This window comes from Aythya marila (genome assembly GCF_965140915.1).
Source record: "Aythya marila genome assembly, chromosome: 21".
In the NCBI taxonomy this organism is placed as follows: Eukaryota; Metazoa; Chordata; class Aves; order Anseriformes; family Anatidae; genus Aythya; species Aythya marila.
Window position 1 is genome coordinate 3,926,020 of NC_139062.1, and position 21,841 is coordinate 3,947,860.

The window sequence follows — 21,841 nt, forward strand, 5'->3', positions numbered from 1 at the left end:
ACGCAGATAGGTCATAAACTGTTTCCTCAATTTAGACTCCAGGGAGAAGTTGCATACAAGCCCAAGCTTTTTAATTTTGCCCTGCCCTGTAGAACCTCTGTCCGTTCAAACATTCAAAAACCTGTGGCTGGAGGGCAGGCCTGAAAGGAGCTGTATTCTTGCCAACAGCATCTTCCCAAACTCTCATTCCTCTTCAGATTATTTGCCTTTTGGTGATAATTCTTCTGTGTTCGTCTTCTGAATCGTGGTCTCTTTTGTCTTTTGGGTCCTCAAAACATAAAGCCAGAGTTCTCTGTAAGCTACAAATCTGTAAAGCTCTGTGTGAGCTAAGAGGTATTGCAGGCGTGTACAGTGATTCTTCAGCTGTGCTGTGCCAACTATACACATGCTCTCTGGGGCTGTTAACCTGTTGCTGTTTCTCATTCCCCTGCAGGCACTTTGATTACCGTACTGGAGAAGCTGTTGTCGCAGAAGACAGAGTCAGACCACGCGGGGTGTCTTGTTATTTGGGCAGCGCTCAACAATGCAGTTAAAGTCCGGGAACTCCTTCAGAAGTACCCGGACAAGGCAAGTTCTGGAAACATCCTGAATGGTTACTCTTTGTTGTGCTTTAAAATACTATCATCAAATCTTGTCATTGAGAAGGGAGAGAAATGATTTTTTCAGACCTTGTATTAGCTAATTTTGCTGCAATTTAGGATTAAATATGTAAATTAAATATTGAATATTGGATGTCTTCAGAGCGTGGCATTGAAGCTGACCTGGAGCTTTGTCCCTACAGTGTGTTTCCAAAGCTGGCTTTTGCTAGATTTCCTGTATGGGTACTGTACCTGTAGAATTAGGGAAACTTGTATTCATGTATATATACATTTGAAAACAGTACCAGGATGTCCAAGAATCTAGCCCCTTTTTGAAAGGAAAGCCACAGGTTATGCCTGACTGAATGCATCTGTCCTTACATAACCTTGCTAAATAAATTGTTGGAAACAGGAAAGAGAAAAGCTGCCCAGATCCCAGCGCTGTGCAAGTCTGTGCAGAGTCTTATCTCCAGTCTGACTGGAGTAGGGAACTGGGCTGGATTTGCTGCTGAGAAATTTGTTTGCAGAGTGCTGCTGTGAGGATCGCATCAACTCAAGTCACTCTTTCCAGCTGACTGCAGGTTCCAGCCGTTTCAGTGAGGGGTCTAAGGTTTGAAAGCAGGTTTAAAAAGGAGACGTGGGAAATGAAGTATTTCAGCAGTGTCCTTGGAAACCAGTGGTAGCAAGATTCAAGTTTTATTGAGGCTGTGTCTGCAGGCAGGAGCAAGCAGATGGCTGAAAGGACTGATTCTGAGCCCCTTGAAGCTGCTGTAATGGATTGTTTTCTGGTACTTGCTGTAGTTCCTTATGTAAAAAGATAAAGGGAGCTCTGGAGATGGGAGGAACAGCCAAACATCTGTGTTTGTTATCAGATAAGTAAGCGCCAAGAGTTAGGAATACATTGCTGTTAGTTTTATTAGATTTCTATTTTATATTCTATTAAAATATTTCTAATAATGAATTAGCACTTCTGTAAGAGTATTACACACAGCAAGAGTGTTATATACTTTGTAGTGCAAATTAGGCTTGCTTGCCTAGGGCTTTCCAACTTACCAGCATTGTCTGTCTTGTGTAAATGGCAGAATAATGCAATGGCCTCTAACGCCTCCTTGCCTGAATGACTCACCCATCATCAAGTGAATTGAAGTCTTGCCTGTCCTGCTCTCCTGACAGAACCAGCTGCAGGGGAAACAAACTTTGTTCTGCTTGCCAGTCAGCTGAGGTTTTGCCAGCTCCTTCATCTCTTCTCTTTAACCTCCTGCTGATTTCAGTAGCTTCCTTTCCTTTTTTGTCTTGCATTTCCTACAGCCTTCTCTTTGTTCTTCAGTCCCTTTAGTTCTCAAGAAATGTCATTGTAGCACCTCAGCACTGATTTACCCTCCTGCCAGTGTGCCCAGTGAAGTACCTGGAGTAACACAGAACAGTGGGGGCTTGGCATCCAAACCTTGGCAAAGCTAATTTGATCTCCTCATGCATTTTCCTATTAGGAAAGGAATTGTTGGCAGAGGTATCAAGAAGTATTCTGCTTGCAGGCATAGAGGAATTTGGCATCAGAGCTGCAAACAGAGCCCTGGCTTCCAGCTCTTTTCTCCCTTCTCGACTAAATGTGCAATCCCCTTCCCTGTTAGGAATATTTTGGGACAAGGTCAGCCTTGTAGTTGATGTACGTAAAGCAGAGGTGTCAGGGCACAGATTCTGCGTAGCATTTCTGAGCATACCACAGTTCTGCAGCTGGTGGCTTTCATCCTGCTGAGGCTGGAACTCAAGGCAAGGTCTTTCCCTAACTAAGCGAGCTGTTTGCTGTGTCTTTGTCCTTCCTGTAGGTCGACAGCAAGAATCAGGGCAGAACTGCCCTGCAGATCTCCTCCTATCAGGGCTATCTGGATGTGGTCAAGATTTTGCTGCAGGCACATGCCACTGTCAACTTAAGGGATGAAGAGGGGGATACAGCACTGCACTACGCAGCTTTTGGGTACGAGATCTTTTCTTGCTATCCCTGAGACAGGACCTAAAGGGCTGCAAAAGGACATTTCTAGGTGTAAATGGACTGTCTGTGTGCAGAGCACGTGGGAGAAGCTGAGGAGGGAGGGTTTTTCTTTTGCCTTGTTAGAAATTGGCGTGTGATCTAAAAAGGACTACAGGTGAATTTCTCAGTATGCTGACTTAGTGTCCACACCTAGGTCAGTTTCTATGCTGTAAAATTTGGGGGGAATCGGAACAAGTGATAATAGCATTTGGTGATTGGAGTTTTAGTGGTTGGAATTAGTTTGGTGGCTTGCTTTTGGTAGTGCACATGTTTTCCAAAGCAACATAAAAGGTTGAACTTCATTGTTAGCTCCCAGGGAAGAATTCTTCATTATCATGAGTGGGAGATTCGTGTTGATTTAAAACAGAGCAGATTCTAGAGTACAAGTTAGGAAGATTTATTTATTTTTTAAGTACTAAGAGGAGATGGGGTCAGGCTGGGAGGATGCAAAAAAATTAAAACAAACAATTTCTGTAGGCTTGCAAGAAGTGAAAAATCTATTGTCTGTACAGCATTGAATCTAACTTGTCTTATTCCTTGCCTTTAAATCAGAAACCAAGCTGAAGTTGCCCGCGTGCTTATTAGTAAAGGAGCCAACGGAGACCTGCTAAACAATGCAAAGTGCACAGCACTCTATGTTGCTGTCAGTCAAGGATTTGCAGAGGTGGTGCAGGCCCTCTGCGAGCTCAACTGTGATGTCAACCTCCCAGTAAGTTCGGGGGTTTGAGGGATTTGGGTTTTGGTGTTTTTGGTGTTGTTTTTTTCTTTTGTGGTGGGGGGTTGCTTCTCTTAGCATCATGCATCATTTGTTGCTTAGCAGAATTTGAAGGTAGATCTCTTAAAATGCTGTGAGGTGCACCAGAGAAGTATTCATTTACATTTTGTACTCTGAAATTCCAGTTTGGGGTCTACCCCTTCATCACTGCGAGTCTGCTTAGTTCAGTCCAGTAGCAAGTGTTGTGCTGGACTCCTTCCAGTGAGAGCTGACCTGCTGCTAACGTGTGGTGTTGTATTCTGCTTTGGTATCCTCTTACAGGATTCCCAGGGAGACACCCCCTTGCATTATGCTATCACTGCAGATTACAAAGTCATCATTGAGATTCTCACTGAAGTACCCAACATCGATTTCACTGTCCAGAACTGCCAAGGCTTCAACCTGCTCCACTATTCTGCTCTAAAAGGCAACAAGCTGTAAGTGAACGAACATCAGTATGTGTTCCTGGGGAACACACAGCTTGGCTAGGTGGTCTGGGGCTAGATGGTGATAAAGTCTTGCTTGAATGCTTCTTAAGAAGCTGTGAACCCTAGCTGGTTAGCACCCAGCTGAGCTGGGGGAACTGACTTACCTATAAGGCACTTAGAGCAGAGAATTTGCTACATTTGCTATGTGTTCTTTTGGGGAAAAAAAAAAAAAAGATCTCACGAATCTGAGTGTTTTTCTTCCTTTTCCTTGCTTCTCTAGTTCTTAATTCTTATGCTAATGTGTTAATTCTCTGCAGAAATGGTTACTCAGCAAGGAAGAAGGGAAAGGCTGAGATCATCTAACTCGTTACATCCAATTTGAGATATTTTTAGCAATGCAAGTAGTGCAAAGCACTAGTACAGACAGGCTGTGCGACTTTTCTGCAGCAAGCTTCCTGGCAGTGTGTGCAATATTTGAAGGCAGCAGAGTGGTATAATGCTCTGCCTCATTAAAGCTGCTAGCAAAAGTCTGTTAGAAAATGTTGTTCCAATACTGGAGAGACAAAGGCAGAATTTGCCCTGAATTGTGTGCAAGTGTAGCAATACCAGAAAGGAGCGTGGTTCTGTGATGATTATGCTGACAAACTCATCAGTGAATGTGTAATTTTTTTATTCTTGTAATTGTCTGCAAGATAGTGGGAGCACTCCTCATCGCATTTGACAGCTCATAGTGCTGCCTGTTTAAAATTGAGGAACCTAAGAGGCAGACCTGTCTCTTCTGCATTGTTTTCCTTCCCACTAAAGTAATTCTTCTGTCTCTGGTTTACCTCCAATGTTCCAGAGCCATAAAGAAGATTCTAGCAAGAGCTCGACAGTTAGTTGACTCCAAAAAGGAAGATGGCTTCACTGCTCTGCACCTTGCTGCTCTCAATAATCACAAAGAAGTGGCAGAAATTCTCATCAAAGAGGTAAGAAACAAAATAAAGCCACCAACAAAACTCTTAGCTCTCCTATCCTCCAACCTCCTAAGTTTTGTTGAATTAATGCTGTGTGTGATGCAGAGGTGTGTGGGTCATATGGCCAAAATACAGAGAGCTAGATCATACAGCACTCTCTTGGAGATATCTTTATTTCTGTCCTGCAGATGGACTTGAGACTCAGGGCTTTAGCAAGTACCATAACTGCAGCGCTCTTCTTCAGCCAAACTCAGCAGTGATAGCTCTTTTTGTTTGATGCCATTCTTCTCTTCAAGGGTCGCTGTGATGTCAACCTCAAGAACAACCGAAATCAAACCCCTCTGCACCTGGCTGTCATCCAGGGACACGTAGGGATGGTGCAACTGCTGGTCAGCGAAGGCAGTGATGTCAATGCTGAAGACGAGGATGGGGACACGGCCATGCACATTGCCTTGGAACGACAGCAGCTGATGTCAGTCATGATGGAGAAGCGTGAAGGGGAGATGGGGTTGTCCCTTCTTTCCACGGTGAGCTGGGAACTGGAGAAATTCCAGCACCAAGGGCAGGAGAATGCATGGTGATGATGGTGTGGCTGCAGATGGTGGGATCTAAGAGGGCAAAGGATGGCAGTGAAATTGTGCAAAGCCCGTCTAGCTAAACATGAAGCAAACCTTCATGCAGTGAATAAATCTGCTGAGAGTGTGCTTGGTTTTATAGCACTAAACTTTGCATAGTCAGACACCAATTCATCCTGTATCCTCCCTTTTTTTTTTTATTAGCATTGTGTGCTGCTTTCTTGACATGGGAAAGATCACAAATCTGCTCACAGAGCCGAGAGCCTTTGGGTTTAATTCCTGCCCTAGAACCACAGCAATTCATTTCTATCTGATGACGTAGAAAATATGAGGCTAGCTAACCACAAACACCCCAGTTACCTGCAAATGTACTGCAGAATGTGAAAGATGAGACGTATTATATATGATGAAGGCTGTGTTGCTATAAAGCCTGAACTGGATTTCACCATCTTGCTCCATATTCATGGAAATATGAATATATCCATATATATGGATATATGAATATATATATATACACTTTTTCCATCTTTCACTGCAGAGCAAAAGCAAATCGTACAACGCTAGACTTTTTTTTGCAAGATTTGTCAATTTGCAAAAGCACAAGTGCAGTGGAAAAACTGCTTTTCAGCATTTCTGCTACCTCTCAGGGATAGACTTTGTATGTGTACCATGGCTGATGACATTCGGAAGAGCAGAATTTCTTCCTCAGCCTGAACATGGGTCATTTCAGGATAGGCCTTAGATCTAGAAGTCAGTGCATGATATGCAAGTATTGGAAGCTTAATCTGTCTTTTTGGCCAAGATATTAGATTAGCTTTTCAAAGTGTTTTGTCATCCATATAAATACCAACATGTGCACGCACCAAATTTGCAGTGCAAGCCAAGACTGCAAACACTGGTTATCCATTATGGATGGATTGAGAATTATTCCATTGTGGGGATAATATTGAAAAATCTGGCATAGAGTTTGTATTGTAATTTGAAATAAGCATAATTCAGACTGACATTCTGAAGGGGCACATGCAGTGTACCAAATTCCCATTCCTCCTTTCTACCTATTGGCACTTGAAAAAGTGCACCACCCTTCTTTCATGTTGCTCGTTACCAAGCTACCAGCGTTGATAGCAGGAATTGATAGCACCAGTGCATGGCCAGAGATACTCCAGCCTCAGGTCCTGATATCCACAATGGCATCTCACACCAGCCGAACAATCATTTCTGAATGTCTCTGCCCATAAATTTAAGCAAAGGGATCAGCAGCAAAAACGGGTTTTATCGTTTCATTAAGTCTACACAACAGCTTTCCTAGCTGCTGGGCTTTAGCTGGTACGAGGGGTGGCCAATAGCCAGTCCTGGGGGCAGAAATCTCAACACGATGCATCTGTGAATATTGTTCCCAATACTATTAACAGCAATGCTGTATCTAGATTCTGCAGATTCCTTCATGTCGAATTTTACATGCCCTGATCTACTTAAACACTCTGATCTTTTAAACCAGTAGAAAATTGTTCAGAGTTTGGATCACGTACATAAAAACTTGGCTTTTTAAATAGCTGCTGCTGCTTAAGGATCCACACACCAGCTGCTCATCAACTGGTATTTACTGCACTGCCTTCGGTGTACACTTTGTGCTTTCTTTTCACAAACTGAAGAAGTGAATGCCTATTGCTATGGTTAGTAATGATTAGGTACCACTTAGGAGCAGTTTTATGTACTTCTGTTCCTGGAATGCAAGGCTTGAATCTGTTATTTGTATGCTGAAGGATCTTCTTGCATTTCGTGAGTGCAAAATTGCACTCTTAAATTGTCGATACAAGGATTAAGATTCTGTTTAGAATTTCATACAGCTATGTAACAGACTTTTCTATTAACAGAGTGTTTCTCAACATCTTTTAGCTGCAGGCTTCTGGCTTTCTTGGAAACGTAGAGTTGAATATTGGAACTGCAATTGCATGTTACTTAGCACAAGAAGGAGCAGATATTAATTATGCAAACCATCGGGGAAAGTCTCCTTTAGACCTTGTTACAGACGGAAGGATTGTCCAGATTATCAAAGACTTTTCACAGAAATTCAGGTAAACGCACATCCTCTGGGAACTAACTGCAGTAAATTTATTTGTAAAATGTCGAGTGCTCCCCCAGCACTGTGGTGTCACAGCTGCCATGCCCGGAAGGATGAAGCTTTCCTGAAACACATGAGATGTCAGTCTGAGCACCTCCTGTTTCATCTGGAGCTGGTTGCTGGCACTGTGTTTCTCAGGGCCTCTTTAAGGGTGCCTTCTGCCATTGGAAACAGTAGGCAAAAGCAGATGAACGCTGCTCACGCAAATTCAGCCTCCTGACTTGGAGAGCCCTGAGGCAGTCTGAGAAGACTGTCCACCAAAGGCAAGAGCAGCTCGTCTCTGCAGGGTAATTTTGGATTCTGTTTTGCTTTCACTGGATTCTGCAGTTAGAGGTATTTAAAGTCTGAACAGAGACGAAATGCAATGAAAGAGTGGGTGCCAGAATCTGCAGAATTTATTCCAGAGCTAGATAAATGGTTGTTTTTCAGCTGACGAGAGAATAGCTTAGAAAGTGCCAAGGGGAGAGTAGCAAGTGAAATTTCTCAGGTTCTGAGGAACTTTTGTTTGGATTTTGACTGCAAATATGAAAGCAGAGTTCTGTTTGATCTGAGGGCATAGACCTGCAGGTATGTTACTGCTGGAGGGGGAACCAGGCAGCGGCTTCTGTAATTGGCCATGCTCCTGGTTCATTTTAAATAACAGGTGAAATACATCTCTTTAAACGTTTTTAAACATCTGGGGATTTTGAATCCAAGGAATCTCAGAATCCAAGGTAGAGGCTGAGTTGGTCCCACAAAGGCACTGAAGGCGCACACAAGTTAGAGCCGCAGTTGATCAGCCACCAGTCTCCATGTGGAATGTTTCCCAGGGATTAATGCAATTTTGTGTGTTGCTGAAGAACAACTTGGAATACGTGGCTCGAATTTCACGAGGTGTTCTCTGTTGCAGGGAACAGCAGGTTTCTTCAGACTGCTCAGCTGTCACCTGCAGCCTTCGCCGCGTGCACACCACCCCCAACACGATGACCAACCTGAGTGTCTCAAGCGTGGCAGTCCCCACAGAGTGCCTGGTCTGCTCAGAGCTGGCCTTGCTCATCCATTTCTTCCCCTGCCAGCACAGTATTGTCTGTGAAGGTAAGTTCTTCTGCTTTTTCTGTGGTTTTTTTTTTTTTTTTTTTCCCCTTTCCCATTCCACCATGCAGCCTCCCTGTCTAGACTCTCATAAATCAAGGTCTATCGAGCTGTGTGTGACCTGAAACAACCCCAGCATGACTTCAACAACACTGTTTCTAGATAGGATGGCCAAAGTTATCCATGACAGGCACCCATTGTGCTGAGCACCAGCTGGTAGGCCCCCCAGGCAGTGCTTATGGATGCCCTGGATAATTCAGAAGGAAGGCCAGACGTTTCAGTTCTGGTGGCAGTGTTTTATCCATCAAAACCTCCTGAGAAGGATTTCCCCCTTCTCTGGCTTTTGTTACCCATTTGTATCTCGGCTGTTTTAATGGCAGCTTGCTCAAACATGTCTGCAAGCTTGTAACCTCATCAGGGCTCCCTCAGTCCAACCCCAGGGAATTTGGTAAGGGCTGTGTGTGAGGGCTGCATCCTTTTCACACAGAATAAAGAGCTGTTTTGCCTCCACGATGGCAACAGTTCTGGCAGCACGGAGATGTGAGGAGGTAAAGGTGTTTTAATTGCTACTAACATAGGAAGGACTAAACCAAAAGCCTAGGAGGTAGCTCAAAAAGAAGGCCACGTCCTCATTTCCATGCAGGAACAGTCTCATAATCACCCAGGGAGTTCTCAGGTCATTTAAAAGTTGATGTTCTTAAGCCTGTTCTCTTCCTCTCGCTTCTGGCACTGGTGGGCTTGATTGTAATCCCTCCTTGTATCATTTTGGTAGAATGCTCCAGGAGAATGAAGAAGTGCATCAAGTGTCAAGTGACAATAACCAAAAAAATCAAGCAAGGTATGTGTGCTGTTCCTACTGTTCAGTGCTATGTATTGGGAAGGGTCCTTCACAGCATTTGTTTGAGCAACACCAGTGATTCTCAGAGAAATGCGCATAAGGAAGAAAGTTGTGTTTTGGGGAGAGACAAGAGGGGAGTACCCGTTGCACTGATCACATTCAGAGAAGAAAAAGTACTTTCAGCTGGCATGGGCCAAAATCAAGCTGCAGAGACAGGACATTGGAGGAAGCTAGAGCTGTGCCTGGCTTATTCTGTGCAGCATCGGGTTCTCTGCAGTTAAAACTGCAGTCTCCTCCTGTCTACCTATCTACACAGGCAGCGATTTAACAATGAAAATTTGGGAGAAAGGAAAAATGGCAGCTTGTGAAAGCCTTGCTTCTCACCTGGCTGAAATTCCAGTGCCTGTGCAGGGCTGGTGTTGGCCAGCTCTCCAAGAATTGTTGAGCTGGGTTGTTTTGATAAAGATCTTCAGCCCCACCTAAAACAGATTGTCTTGTGTCCGTATCACTCCATCCAGAATGGCAAATGTGTGTCATCAAGATGGTGGCAGCTTTGCACTTGCCTTGGAATTAATCCAGGTTGCCCACTGAAGCTTTTTCCACAGAGGTTAGGACAGCGGTTTTGATGTCTTTAGAGCCAAGATCACTCTTCAGGAAACTCTGTAGCAGTGAACATGAAAGAATTGCATGTCCTGCTACTCATGTCTTAGTGTTGTCTGACTCTGTTGAAGTCAGGTCGTAGTTTTCTGTTTGATGCCTGGAAAAATGCACGGGGGAACAATTCTGTCACATGGCATCAGACAAAGACAGCTGGCAAAGACAGAAATTCTCTTTGGAACTCCAAAGAGTGGAGAGGGAAAAAAAAAGTTTGCCTGACAGTAGGTGGGAGCATTTGTCTTTGCTCCAGACTGCTAAATGGCATCAAAATGGAAACAAGAATTCCAGAGGAGATATTTGCATGCAGATTGCAGTTACAGAAAGGAACATCTCAGTCTGAGTATATCAGCAGGACTTAACGATGAGTGATGTCTTCAGTGTGTCTTAGCAAGCTCTCTGTTCCCAAACTTGCTTCACTCTATGGATTTGAAGTCACTTCTTACACCACTGAACTACAACTTGATCCAGGAAAGGGGAAAGGGACATCTGTATTGAAGTGTAAAACTACCTGATCAAAGATTAAGGAGCAGAAGATGAGCAGAGGCTGTATTGAGCTGAAACTGGAAAGAGTACATTTCCCTGAGCTGGCAGTTTTCAAGTATTTGGGGTTCTTCTTTCACATTTCATCTATGTAGAGCAACTATCTCTGTAAGGTCCACTGAATTTTGCATATAGAGTCGACTAAAGGACTCTACTTGTGTAGCTTCGTGTGTGCAAAAGTCACTGTAAGTGATGTCAAATGATGTCTTGTTTTACCATGTGTGTCCTGAAAAATACCAGCAGAAATTTGAATCCCAAATGTAATCAGGAGGTTGAGAGAACATGGTACCAGTAGCACTGTGAGGACTCCTGGACTAGTATGGCAGAACATCACAACCAGCACCAAAAGCTTTTACTTAAACGTAGCACCAGTATATTCCAGAACGCTAAGGCAGGACAGATCAGACAACATTTGCATTTTCTTTTTCTTTGTTTTGATTCTTTTATCCTTTTTTAAAAAAGAAACAGGCAGACAAAAGCAAACAAACAAAAACCGCTGAGCAAGAAAACAGCAAAGCAGCACTGGCCAGTCTGTAAAAAAGCATCATCTCTGGCTTTTTGTTTGTGGGATCCCTGGACAAGGCTCAGTGAAGAGAGTTTAGTCTGAGCTAATTGCTGCTCGTTGAGGGACAGTCTGATTAAAGAGACGCTGCATGAGGCAGAGCACAGTAGCCACTAACTGTCTCCCTGCTCTCCCGCCCTGCAGACAGCACCGAGGTGGAGTGCAGCCCAAGCTCTGAATCCACAGATCAGAGGAAGCTGATGGAGGAGCTGCAGAACCGCTACCGGCAGATGGAAGAGCGCATCACCTGCCCCATTTGCATCGACGACCAAATCAAACTGGTCTTCCAGTGTGGACATGGCTCTTGCCCAGACTGCAGCACAGCCCTTACTGTCTGCCCCATCTGCCGGCAGGCTATCCGGGAGAGGATTCAGATCTTTGTCTAAGGATATGCTTGCTTCCCTTCCCATTCCCACCTCCCTCATTTACTTCCTTTTTGTTTGCATTTTAGATGAGAAGCGCTGCTCGGTCTGGGTTTGGCTACCTGCAAAGCCAGCGTGAGAGAGGGGGGGGAGACAAATAATGTGATTGGGGTGGAGGTGGAGGGAGGGAGTCCCCTCTGCTCCCAGTGTCACACGGGCAAGGAGTGGTGCAGGGCAGGCAGCCACCTCACCTGGTGCTGCTGCTCGATCAGAAAGATGTGAAGTAAAGAGCATTGAACTGTTGGCTGAAGTCAGAAGAGACGTGCAGACCAGAGGTGATAGACTTCCATACGCAGGTGTTTTCAAGGGCATCCAGCTCCAGTGCCTGCAGCACGTCCCGTGCCCTGCAGGGGCAGAGCTGGAGCCTTGGCACTCGGCAGTGCTCTGAAGGAGACGCTGGAGAAGGACCAGCCTTATCCCTCGGCAGGCAGAGGCAAAAAGCACACGCTTGCACTTCACAGGAGGAGGTATCAGAGGAGATCAGTCCTGGCCATCAGTCCTCCTCCTTGCCTGTCGCTGGTAGGGAGGTGATGTCCTCAGACAGCGTGTTCTCTGAACTGGAACTTGGGGGCTCAACAAGAATTCGGACTGACAGAGGCAAATCTGGATGTGATGAGATCCTGGGAACAGAGCGTGTGCCTTAGAGATAAAGTAGTGAACACTGATTGGAGAAAACATGTTGTTACAACAGGAACTTCTACGTGACACTCTTCTTCCATGTTTTTTTTTTCTGCACAATGGTGTGTTCAGAGACTCCTGAGCTTTCTATCCATAATGCCAAAGGCAGGTGTTAAATACTCCAATCAAAGTGTAAAGAAAATAAATAGTAATAATTAAGAGATGAGAAAGAGGGATTTCATTTTGGTTTCTTTGTTTTGCAGCAAAACTTAATAAAATAAAATCTATATTTTTCCTGAGCATTAAAATGAATGTACAAACAGTAGCTGAACTATGGATCTGGCTGTATTGTGTTTTCCAACTGTCTGACTGAAGAAATATTATCCGGTGACTCTGTCCTGTAAAGTAACTGTTGGTGGAAGTGCCAACCTGTAGGGCTAGCGTGCCATGCGTGTGTGTACGTATCCTTCTGTGTTTGTGTGTGGTATCTATCTTTAATGACACAATTATACACAAGTGATACTGTTTGTTACATCTTGCAAGCAATATTTAAAAAAAAAAGGAACAAAACTACTGTGGTCCTCTACTATCTTTGTTCATTGGCAAAGAGATGGCAAATATTTTAAAGAAATCTTGGATTTGTGCAATATGGGGTAGCTATGAATGTAGCTCTTAGTCCTCTGGTGGTGTGAAAAAGTGCTGTCACAGTCCCTGATTCTTACAGCTGATCTTTCTCCAAATACTCACTTGAAGCTGTTACAAATTCAGTGGGGTTTTGATACAGAGCTGCAAAAATGAAACAGATTTAACCCCACATGGGCTCACGTTTAATTCTGAAAGAAGCTGAAGCTGAATTTCAGAATCAGCTTTGGTGAAATCAGAAGTGTGGATGTATTTATTTGTTTCCTAGAAGTTCACGTTAGGGTGTGTGCCTTTGGAATAAGCAGGTATTTACCAAAGTGGTTGCTGTATCGTGACGAGGCCTCAGGTGAAGAGGACGGTGCAAAGGCTGCTTTCTGGAACGAGAAGACCGAACCACCGTTACGAAGTAAGAGCTACCCTTTGCTTCAAGTGAATCATTTTCCAGAATATCCAGTACCCTACCTGGATGCAGTTGTTGCAGCAGAGATTTTCTTTTTTCCTGGCTAATAGAGATCTTGTAGAGAAAGAAGAGCTTCCATCAATTGTACATTTTATTTTTTTTAATCAAATTCCTGTTCAAGAGCTCCTGATTTTTTTTTCTTGTATTGCTAAATGCGAGATGGAGTTTTGCACAGCACGATGTACCCGCTTACGTAGCATGGGAACTGTTTGTAAGCACAGCTTTGTGGCTGGGGCTCTGTTCTTTCATTTCCCTGTTTCTGTTGTGATTGCTTTTGATGCCCAAGGCGCAAGAGTCGAGCTGTTAAACACCATTTTGACCCTTTCATTTCCTAGTAAGAAGAAGGGAATTGCTGCATTAATGGAGAGGAACCAAGCTGGTCAGTGGAGCTGCAGGAACAGGAGGGGATCAGCAGGAAGCGGATGCCTGTGTGTCCAGGTATGGTTTTTGACAGGTTTTGTCCTCACAGCAGGTTCAGCTCCACGGGAGGCTGAGGTTTTCTCCTCTTTTATTTTGGGGAAATGAACTGGGGAGCTCCGTGTTTTCCTGGGGTCTTCTGAATTGCAGTTCTGTAGCTCGCATCAGCATCGGTTTTGAGAAGGAAAGATCTTGCTGAGTCTGGTATAAATCTTTAAATACAAGGCAGCAGCTGAGACAGGTTAATGCTCTAACTTCTGGGCTCTGTGTAATCCTCCCAGCTGAAATGCCAGCTCACATTTCCCAACTGGCCTACAAGAAGGGGATGGTTTTTCTTCCATTAACCAGCCTCTTCTGGTTGCAGTTCTTCCACAATATTTATGGGTGGTGCGAACACAGGCTTCTTGTGAAATTGAAATCGATATCGCTGTTCCCAGGAATGAGTCTTCTGTAGGAAGGGTATTAAAATGTCCCGGGAGAAAAAAAGAAAAAGAGATTGTCCTGCAGACAATAAAGCAGGACTTTATTTTACTCGCATGGAGCAGAGCACATACTTTACTAACACGGGTACTTGTGTGACCTTTATTGAGTCTTTGCAGTTGGATTTTGTTTAGTTTTTCAACCTTACAAGAGGTGGTTCCTCAAGGTTTTCCATCAGCACCTGCCAGACCGGGCTGTGCAGAGCATCCTCTCACTTTGAAATGGCCTCTTGGGATGTCTCAGCGTGGATCCTCCTGAAAATGTCGAGTTGCTTCTGCAGTCTTGGCCATCATTTTGAAGTGAACACAATTTTACTCTTTTGCTGTGGATACTTACTTGTACTTAGTCTTTAAACGAACACGGTCCTTCTTAGTCTCCTATTATTGAAGAATTTCTGTGCTTCCTTTAGAATACAAAGGAGGCTGTGTGCTATTCTATTTCTTGCCTTTTAGTTCAGCCTCAGGAAATTCTTCATAACAAGTGTGACCCCTTTTACTTTCTTACTTTCTTATGCATGCTGTCACTTAATTTTTTCCTGGCAGATAGTGTGCTAATCCAGCTGGGAGACTGGTATTTGACTTGGCAGCTGGTCTCGTGAGCAGGCTTTTCACGCAATTGGATTTTCATGGAAAATTGATTTTGTAAACCTGCCATTACTCTGGGCATCCTAGGGGTCAGCCCCAAGCCTTCTGAAATCTGTACCTGGGGTTCTTTCACTTGGCCTCAGTGGTCTTTTTGGAATAGTGCTTGGTATGCAAAGGGATTGCTCGATCCCAGGGCAGAAAGTGCCTGCTTTCAGTGGGCAGGAGGTAGGCTTCAAGTTTGGAGGAAGTAATAATGCAATTATTTGTAACCCTCTTTCCTTTGACCACTAAATTAGGCTTTCTTCAGAGCTCAGCCTGGGGTTCTGTGGCTCAGTTCGTCTGCCAGGGAAGTGATTCAAGCGTGAAAGTTTGGTGAGAGGAGCACCTGCCACAGCAGGTTCCTTAGAGCAGGCTGCCCAGGTAGGTGCCCACATGGGCCTAAGATACTGAAGAGTTTTTTTTAAAAAAAAAATCTGGTCTAAATAAAATAACTTGTATTTCCTTGTCGTGTGTACTGGGTGGGGTAAAGACCTATTACTTAGCATTTTCTCCAGTTTATTTACCCTCTGAACAAGAGGATGAAGTTGTTTAACCACTGCATCTTAACTTTGCTTTTTGTTTTTTTTATCTGAATTCCAGTCTCCATTGTTAATTAGCACCCGTTTTGCAAAGTCTTTCTCTATCCAGGAAAGGTGGTTTGTTGTTTTTTTTCTGGTACAAATGCTCTTTCCTCCCTCTACTGGCAAAACTGAACTCAGTCCTAGGAATTTGTTGCTGATGGGTTTTGTCAGGCCTGTTTATTTATAATTTACTTTCCCAACATGATCTGCAGTCTTTGAGTGGCATTTTCCCCTGGAGTGCATTTTGTGGCATGTCTAGAGCTTTTTCCTTTGCTCCTTCCCTCGTGATTCTTCCATATTCCAGCGCGGAACTATCTGTTTTAAGCAGACTTTCTAAAGCTCTTCACTTGGAAGTGTGGCCAAAACTCCTAATTTTACAGACAGCACGAGACTCTGGGAGCTGAGGGAGGGAGATAGCTTGTCTAAAGGCAGAGTCAGGAAAATAACCCATTGCTCCTTTGATTTTGTTCCCATTAATCCATTCTTTTCCCATGATTTCAGGGGGACGGGTCCCTCCACAAACAGATCACAAGTGATGAACGTAAGCCTACTGCAGAGCAACAAAGGAAATATCCCCACAATCCAGGGAAGCAATTCTTACTCCTTATGGACACCTTTTTATCTGTACATTAAGAAAAATATCTCCCTCATTTAATTTCTGAAATTCTACCCACTCTGGGGTGGGAGCTGGGCTGCTGAGCTCCTAACTGGGGTCAAGAAGATGTCTCTTTGGTAACACGAGGTCAGGCCAGTACAGGCGCTTCTGTAAGCTGCAGCTTCAAAGTGACACTTTAGCAAAGCATTCTGTTTTCTTTGCCAGCTGCAGCAGCCCCTTAAAAAAGGGAAAAAAAAAAAGAGGAGATAAAGGGGCAAAACGTCAGAGAAACAAGGGCCAGCTTTGGAAGGAAGATGAAAAAGGATCTCACGTTTGAATCCACACAGCCTTTGCTGGCTTCACCCATGGGCTGGGGCTTACCAGGACTAGCTGCTTTTTGCCCTTCATAACAAGGCAGCTGAAAATCTTTACTCAGCCAGCGGGCTGAGCTCTGTTGGAAGAGGTTTTCACCTAATTTGTGAACACGCTGATGGCCGGGTTGAAGCTCACCTGTCTGCTTCACCTCCATCTACTCAGGAGCGATGCTGTGGCTGCTGGTTCCTGAGGCACTTCAGTGCCATCTCCAGCACCAGCACGCTCATGGGAGGGTTTTATTTCCAACCCTTAGCACAGGCTGATGTGATTGAAGTGCAGACAAGGGACAAAGCCTGTCCCCGACGCCACCCGTGCAGGCAGGGTGACAGACGGCTGCAGGGGCTGGTTCCTGATGCCTGTTCACACCCTCGTGTGCTGCTGTCTGGAATCCGGGTGTGCAAACAGCTCTAAACCCCTGAAATTTCTCCCTCAGCTAATTTCAAGGCTTATTTACCCAACTGGATCCACACGGATTACGGAGTGCATTGCAGGGAAAGTTTGGTTAGCTCAGTCCTGCCACAGTTCAGTGCAGCTGTCAGGATAAATGACTTTTTTTGGGGAGAGAAGGAGAAATATGCATTTGCTTAATTAACTCAATACTACAGCAGTTCCCAAACATTAAACACACACTGCACAAACCACCAAACCAGGAAAGGCCTTCTATGGCTGGTATTTCTTGGCCAATTCATAGGTTGGGACACATTTTCAAGGAAATCAAGTGTCTGATGGTGTATAGAGCAACTACAGAAACCCACGAGAGCCTTCAGACATCTGACACCTCTTAGCTCTGATGGGAATTCCTGTAAGTGTTCCAAAAATCAGGGCTTCAAGATCTTGCATCCTGCCTGCGTCTTTTAGCAGAGTAAATAGCATTTCAGAGCTCTGATTTTTCCACAGGTTTCAAATCTCACACACAAACCCAGGTTTTCAGAGATGAGGGAAGGTGTTGAAAGCTAAACACCTTGAAATCCTAGACCAGCGGGTGTGGAGCTTCTTGAAATCTGGCCTCAGGAGCCAAGTGTCTACAATTCTGACTTCTAATAAGACTGGGAAAGCCCAGCACTTTGGAAAACTGGTCCCTAAACTCTGTGTGCCTTGGCTCATTTGTGCAGAGTGCCCCCACAAAATATCCCTGTGGCATTGTTAGCTACAGCTTTTGATGGGTGAAGAGCAGGGCAGGATGGGTGCTGGAGGGACCAGACCAGGAGAAAATTGGTATTTATGCCTCCTGAGGGTTTTTAAAGAAATGTGCTCTCCTCTTTGGTCCTGCAGGTGCAGCGAGAGATGCGTGTCCCAGCTGCCCCACTGCGCCTGCTGCTGCTGCTGCTGTGCTGCTCTCACACCGTGCACTGGACGTACAAAGGTAACAAAATGAGGCTGCTTTGGGATCACTGCTGCCTGCCAACTTGCTGAGATGCTCTCATTCTGCAGAGGCAACACTCAGCTGGACACTGCTTTTGTTAGTGAGAGGTCTCCAGCGAGCAGCTAATTTATTCCCCTTTATTGGTGACTGCGTATCTTGGAAATGGTTTTCCCCAGTGCCACCCCTTTGTGCTCCCCTGTGCAGTGAGGACGCATGGTCGGAGCTGGCAGACCCAAAAGGTTTGAACAACAGGGAAAATCTTTGCAATGTCTTAGAATAAAAGCTGCCCTTTGGATGATCCTGAAAGGAAAACCTTTAAACACTGCTTGTCCATTATTTTATTGTTGCATCCTATTCAGACCAGGTCACAAAAAAAAAAAAAAGTGCTCCTCTATGTATTTATAGATCTTGTGAAACTTTATTTGATTTGTAATTGTTTCAGGAGCTTGTTTGCAGAATTTGCTGAAGTAAATGGCAGTTCTTTTACACTCTTCAGTGGGCTGGGACTCAAGCTGAAGGAAAGGCTGTTGCTGAGTGGATGCAATCCTGCAATTAGCCCACCAAGCGGTTTGCTGAAGTCCTTGCTGGATTTCCTTCTGCCCTTTCCTAAGCCCTCCGTATTTATTCAATGTCAGGAAATAAAATGCCTGCAAACTTTAATTGCTTAAATGAAATAAAAAGAAGAGTTGGCAAATGGTAACAAATCCCCAGCTGTGGCTTTGATTGTAATAATTAGAAAATTAGGGAGCTGATGAAATAGCTTTGATCTACTTTCTTTTTAAAACACTCACCTCTCCTTCCAAACCATCTCTGCATGGTTTGCACTCAGCAAATATAAACAGCCACGTGCTGGTAATTCCTCAGCTCTAGCTTTGTTCGTCTCAGACGAGTCTCTGTTGATCAATATATTGCAGTTTGAGGGAGGGATGTAAGCAGAATAAAAGGTTTCCATAGTGGCTGTCTGTCACAGCCATGACAGAGATAGCGTCAAGATTTCTACTTAACCTCAAAGTCTTAAATATAGCACTATGGAGAGCACAAATAGCCTTGATGGGTTCAAGCAGCAATTAGCAGTTTCAGCAGCACTCAGACCTTGCAGGAAAGATGCAAATTGGGGTTAAGAGGTTTTAAAGCCATTGGAAAAAGGACAGTATCCAGCATGCCAGGTGTCCTCTGCATTTGCTTCCTCCATGGACAGGCACAGGAGGTGGGTGCAGAGGGCTCTTACTGCAATGCAGGTCTCATGTTTTGCAGCACAGTTGTCCTGCAGACAAAATAATGTATATTTTCAGACTGCTGAGCTAGCAGCAGCTCCCACCCCATCCTAATGACCTGGTTTGCTTCTCTTCTGCAGAGGGTGAGCTGGATGAAGAGCACTGGGGGCAAACACCAGTTTCCCATCGACATCCAGAGGAAGAAAGAGGTGCACAACCCCCAGCTGCTGCAGCTGGAGCTAAGTGGTTACAACGAGCCCTTGCAGGGGGACTTCAAAATGACCAACAACGGCCATTCAGGTGAGGCTGGGGGGAGCCTGTTTATCTCCTGCCTAAAAAGAGGAGCTCGTTTCTGGCAAAGGAGCAGACATACAGCTCATGCAGCCCCCTTCAGCCCCATTTTGCAGGCTTCAGTGGTCCCTGACCCACAGCACGGTGCATGCACCATCCCTGATCATGCAGCATCAGGACCCCCTGTGCTGCTGCCATGACCATGGGCGATGCTGGCAGCAAAGCCAAACCTCACATTTTTGAAGTGCAGACGTTGGTAACGGTAGGGCTGGCCTGAAACCCCAGCCTTTTGCCCACACCTCTTTGTTAGCACCCTGCACCATCCCACAGTGCATTTATTGGAGGAAATACAGACCTGAGAGCATCCTGCTTTTAAGTTGTAAGGCAAGCTGTGGTCTGTCTTCTGGAGGGTTTGTCTGGGCAGCGCAGCATACACTCATCACTGGAGTATAAAGGAGATTTTAAGAGTTCAGATATGTATTTTCCCAGCACAGGCAGGGTGCAGGAACACCTTCCACGTGTCTATCTCTGCACCCTGCCATTATCACATATCCCCCCACCAAGTCAAGGCCAGTGCCACCAGTGGGGGTGAATGAGCCAGCATTGCCTTAGGGGTAGAAAGTATTTTTTTCTTCGCTGGCTGGGCAGTTGCCCTGAGAGGATGTCAAACTCATGCCATGGCAGGAATAGATTATTGGGTTTAGCTGATTGAAATGCTGTTCACAGACAATGTCCTTTTTGTTTTCTGAACTTGACACACTTCGCCATCTCCCTTCATTCTGCTCTCCTGGTTGTGCTGTTTTCCCCAATCACACAGAAAAGCTTTTCAGAAACCCATATGTAAACCAGAGAAATAAGAATTAGTTATATTTCTGCGAGATATTTTCTGTTAGACATTGAAAAGGGATGCAAGGCAGCAGGAGCATGACAGATCAGCTCCTTTTTCAGCGGACCTGACAGCTGCAGGACTGTAGAAGCAAGTGACGTTTGAGGCATACCGACTCCTCTCTGCATTCACAAAATGCATCTTTTGCCCCTGTGTAGTGAGAACCAGAAGTGATGGGATGGGAGAACCGTAGCTCAGCAGTGAGCTGGCAGCTGATGGTTGGTTAGCCGAAATCACACAAGGCAGAGGAGGAGCCCTCCTTACAGCCCTCAGGAAGGGAAGCTGAAGCACAGCCCAAGTTAAACATCTTGCCTTCGGCCGCACAGCCTCAGAGCAGGGCTTCTCCTTTACGAGGTCCTGGATGCTCCTGCTGCAGGTAATGAATTACCTAAATAATTCATCAGCTGCTGCTGCTGGGGTAATGCTTGTAGACTACAGATGAGCAGCGAGAGAAGAATTTCCCAATAAGTGCTGCAGGGGGATGAGTATTTTCAAGGCATTTGGAACATGAAGAGCCTGGTTGCTCTCTAATCCCCCACGCCAGTCCTTTCTTCTCTCTGCAGCAGGGAGAAAGGAATATAGAGCAAGAACAAGGAACTGAAGCGATGAGAGACGCCCTAAAGGAGGTCAGCAAATGGATTAATCCACGGGAATCTCTGCTCGAGCTCTCAGGTGCTGAAGAACAAGTTTCTCACCTAAGAAACCAGATGTACTTTTGGCACCTGATGTGCAGCATCCATTAACTCCTTACCTCAACCCCTTGGAGGCCAGAGGTGGGAGAAGACCTTGGCCCCGTGTGCTGTTCCCCTGCAGAACCCACATCGTGGGGCCACAAGGCAGGTCCAGCTCAGAGCAGTAACTCTCTCCCCCCTTTACATGGAGATCCAGGGCAAGAAGCAGAAGGAAGCTGGGCTGTTAGCAGCAAAGCAATTACACAAAATGCCTTTCGTAAGATTTAACCTTCCCCTAGACTCAGAACACACCTCGCTGGCTGTGTTTTGCAGAAGGTAGAAGCCATAATGAGGTACTTGAGGCAAATAATCCTAATTATGGAAGGCAGTCAGCAGGGATCTTACATAAAAAAGTAAGGTAGGTGTTTATTTCTCACTGTAGATGCTTTAGGATATCACAGGGAAACAGGTTCTCATCTTGTCTGGCTGTCAACACTTTACAAACAAAAGAAACTCTCTCCTCTAACCCAAGCTCTGACTACTGAATCACACACAGTGCGCTACCTTTAGCAATGAGAGTTGCTATTTTATTTTACAACATGCTCTGGGCTTTCACTAGGATGAAGCAATTCTCCATTTTAAGCCCTAAATTCAGCATATTTATTACCCTAATATATAAACTGTGGCAGTACACCAGCAGGAAGACCAATGTTTCATAGCCCTGGTGTGAATGCTCCCAGCAAAGCGAGACAAAGGGCTCTGTCTCTCAACCCCCCCAGCTCAAACGCAGCTATTTCAGATTTGCAGGGCTCTGGCCCAGCATGCCCGTCCCTAACAGCCACAGAGCCCAGAACATGGAAAATGATGGCGAAGGGTTAGGTGAGGCTGGTTGCTTTGTTATTTCTGACCCCCTCCTCTTCTCCCTGGAAATAACGAGATGAACAAACGCATGCAGAGCCCTGCAAGATGTGATGTGTGGTGCCAGGCACAAGCATTAAACCATTTTTATAGGTGCCAAAGGAAAAACCCAGAGCTGCCCAGCTGGGAAAAACGCTGCAGAATCAGCTCTGCACTCACTAAATACTCACATAAATAC

The 21,841-nt window shown here is 45.0% G+C and overlaps 1 protein-coding gene across 2 annotated transcripts in view; it reads left to right on the forward strand.

The window, feature by feature from the left end:
• MIB2 (MIB E3 ubiquitin protein ligase 2) overlaps positions 1 to 12,472 on the forward strand; it is a 40,320-nt gene extending 27,848 nt beyond the window's left edge. For both annotated transcript variants that reach the window (XM_082776744.1, XM_082776745.1), the window contains 10 exons: positions 434 to 567; positions 2,402 to 2,550; positions 3,157 to 3,313; positions 3,641 to 3,795; positions 4,628 to 4,754; positions 5,039 to 5,269; positions 7,214 to 7,392; positions 8,329 to 8,513; positions 9,283 to 9,348; positions 11,252 to 12,472. In XM_082776744.1, the coding sequence (XP_082632870.1) occupies positions 434 to 567; positions 2,402 to 2,550; positions 3,157 to 3,313; positions 3,641 to 3,795; positions 4,628 to 4,754; positions 5,039 to 5,269; positions 7,214 to 7,392; positions 8,329 to 8,513; positions 9,283 to 9,348; positions 11,252 to 11,493 (1,625 nt within the window). In that variant the 3' untranslated portion in view covers positions 11,494 to 12,472. The remainder of the gene's footprint in view (positions 1 to 433; positions 568 to 2,401; positions 2,551 to 3,156; positions 3,314 to 3,640; positions 3,796 to 4,627; positions 4,755 to 5,038; positions 5,270 to 7,213; positions 7,393 to 8,328; positions 8,514 to 9,282; positions 9,349 to 11,251) is intronic.
• The last annotated feature ends 9,369 nt before the right edge of the window (positions 12,473 to 21,841 follow it).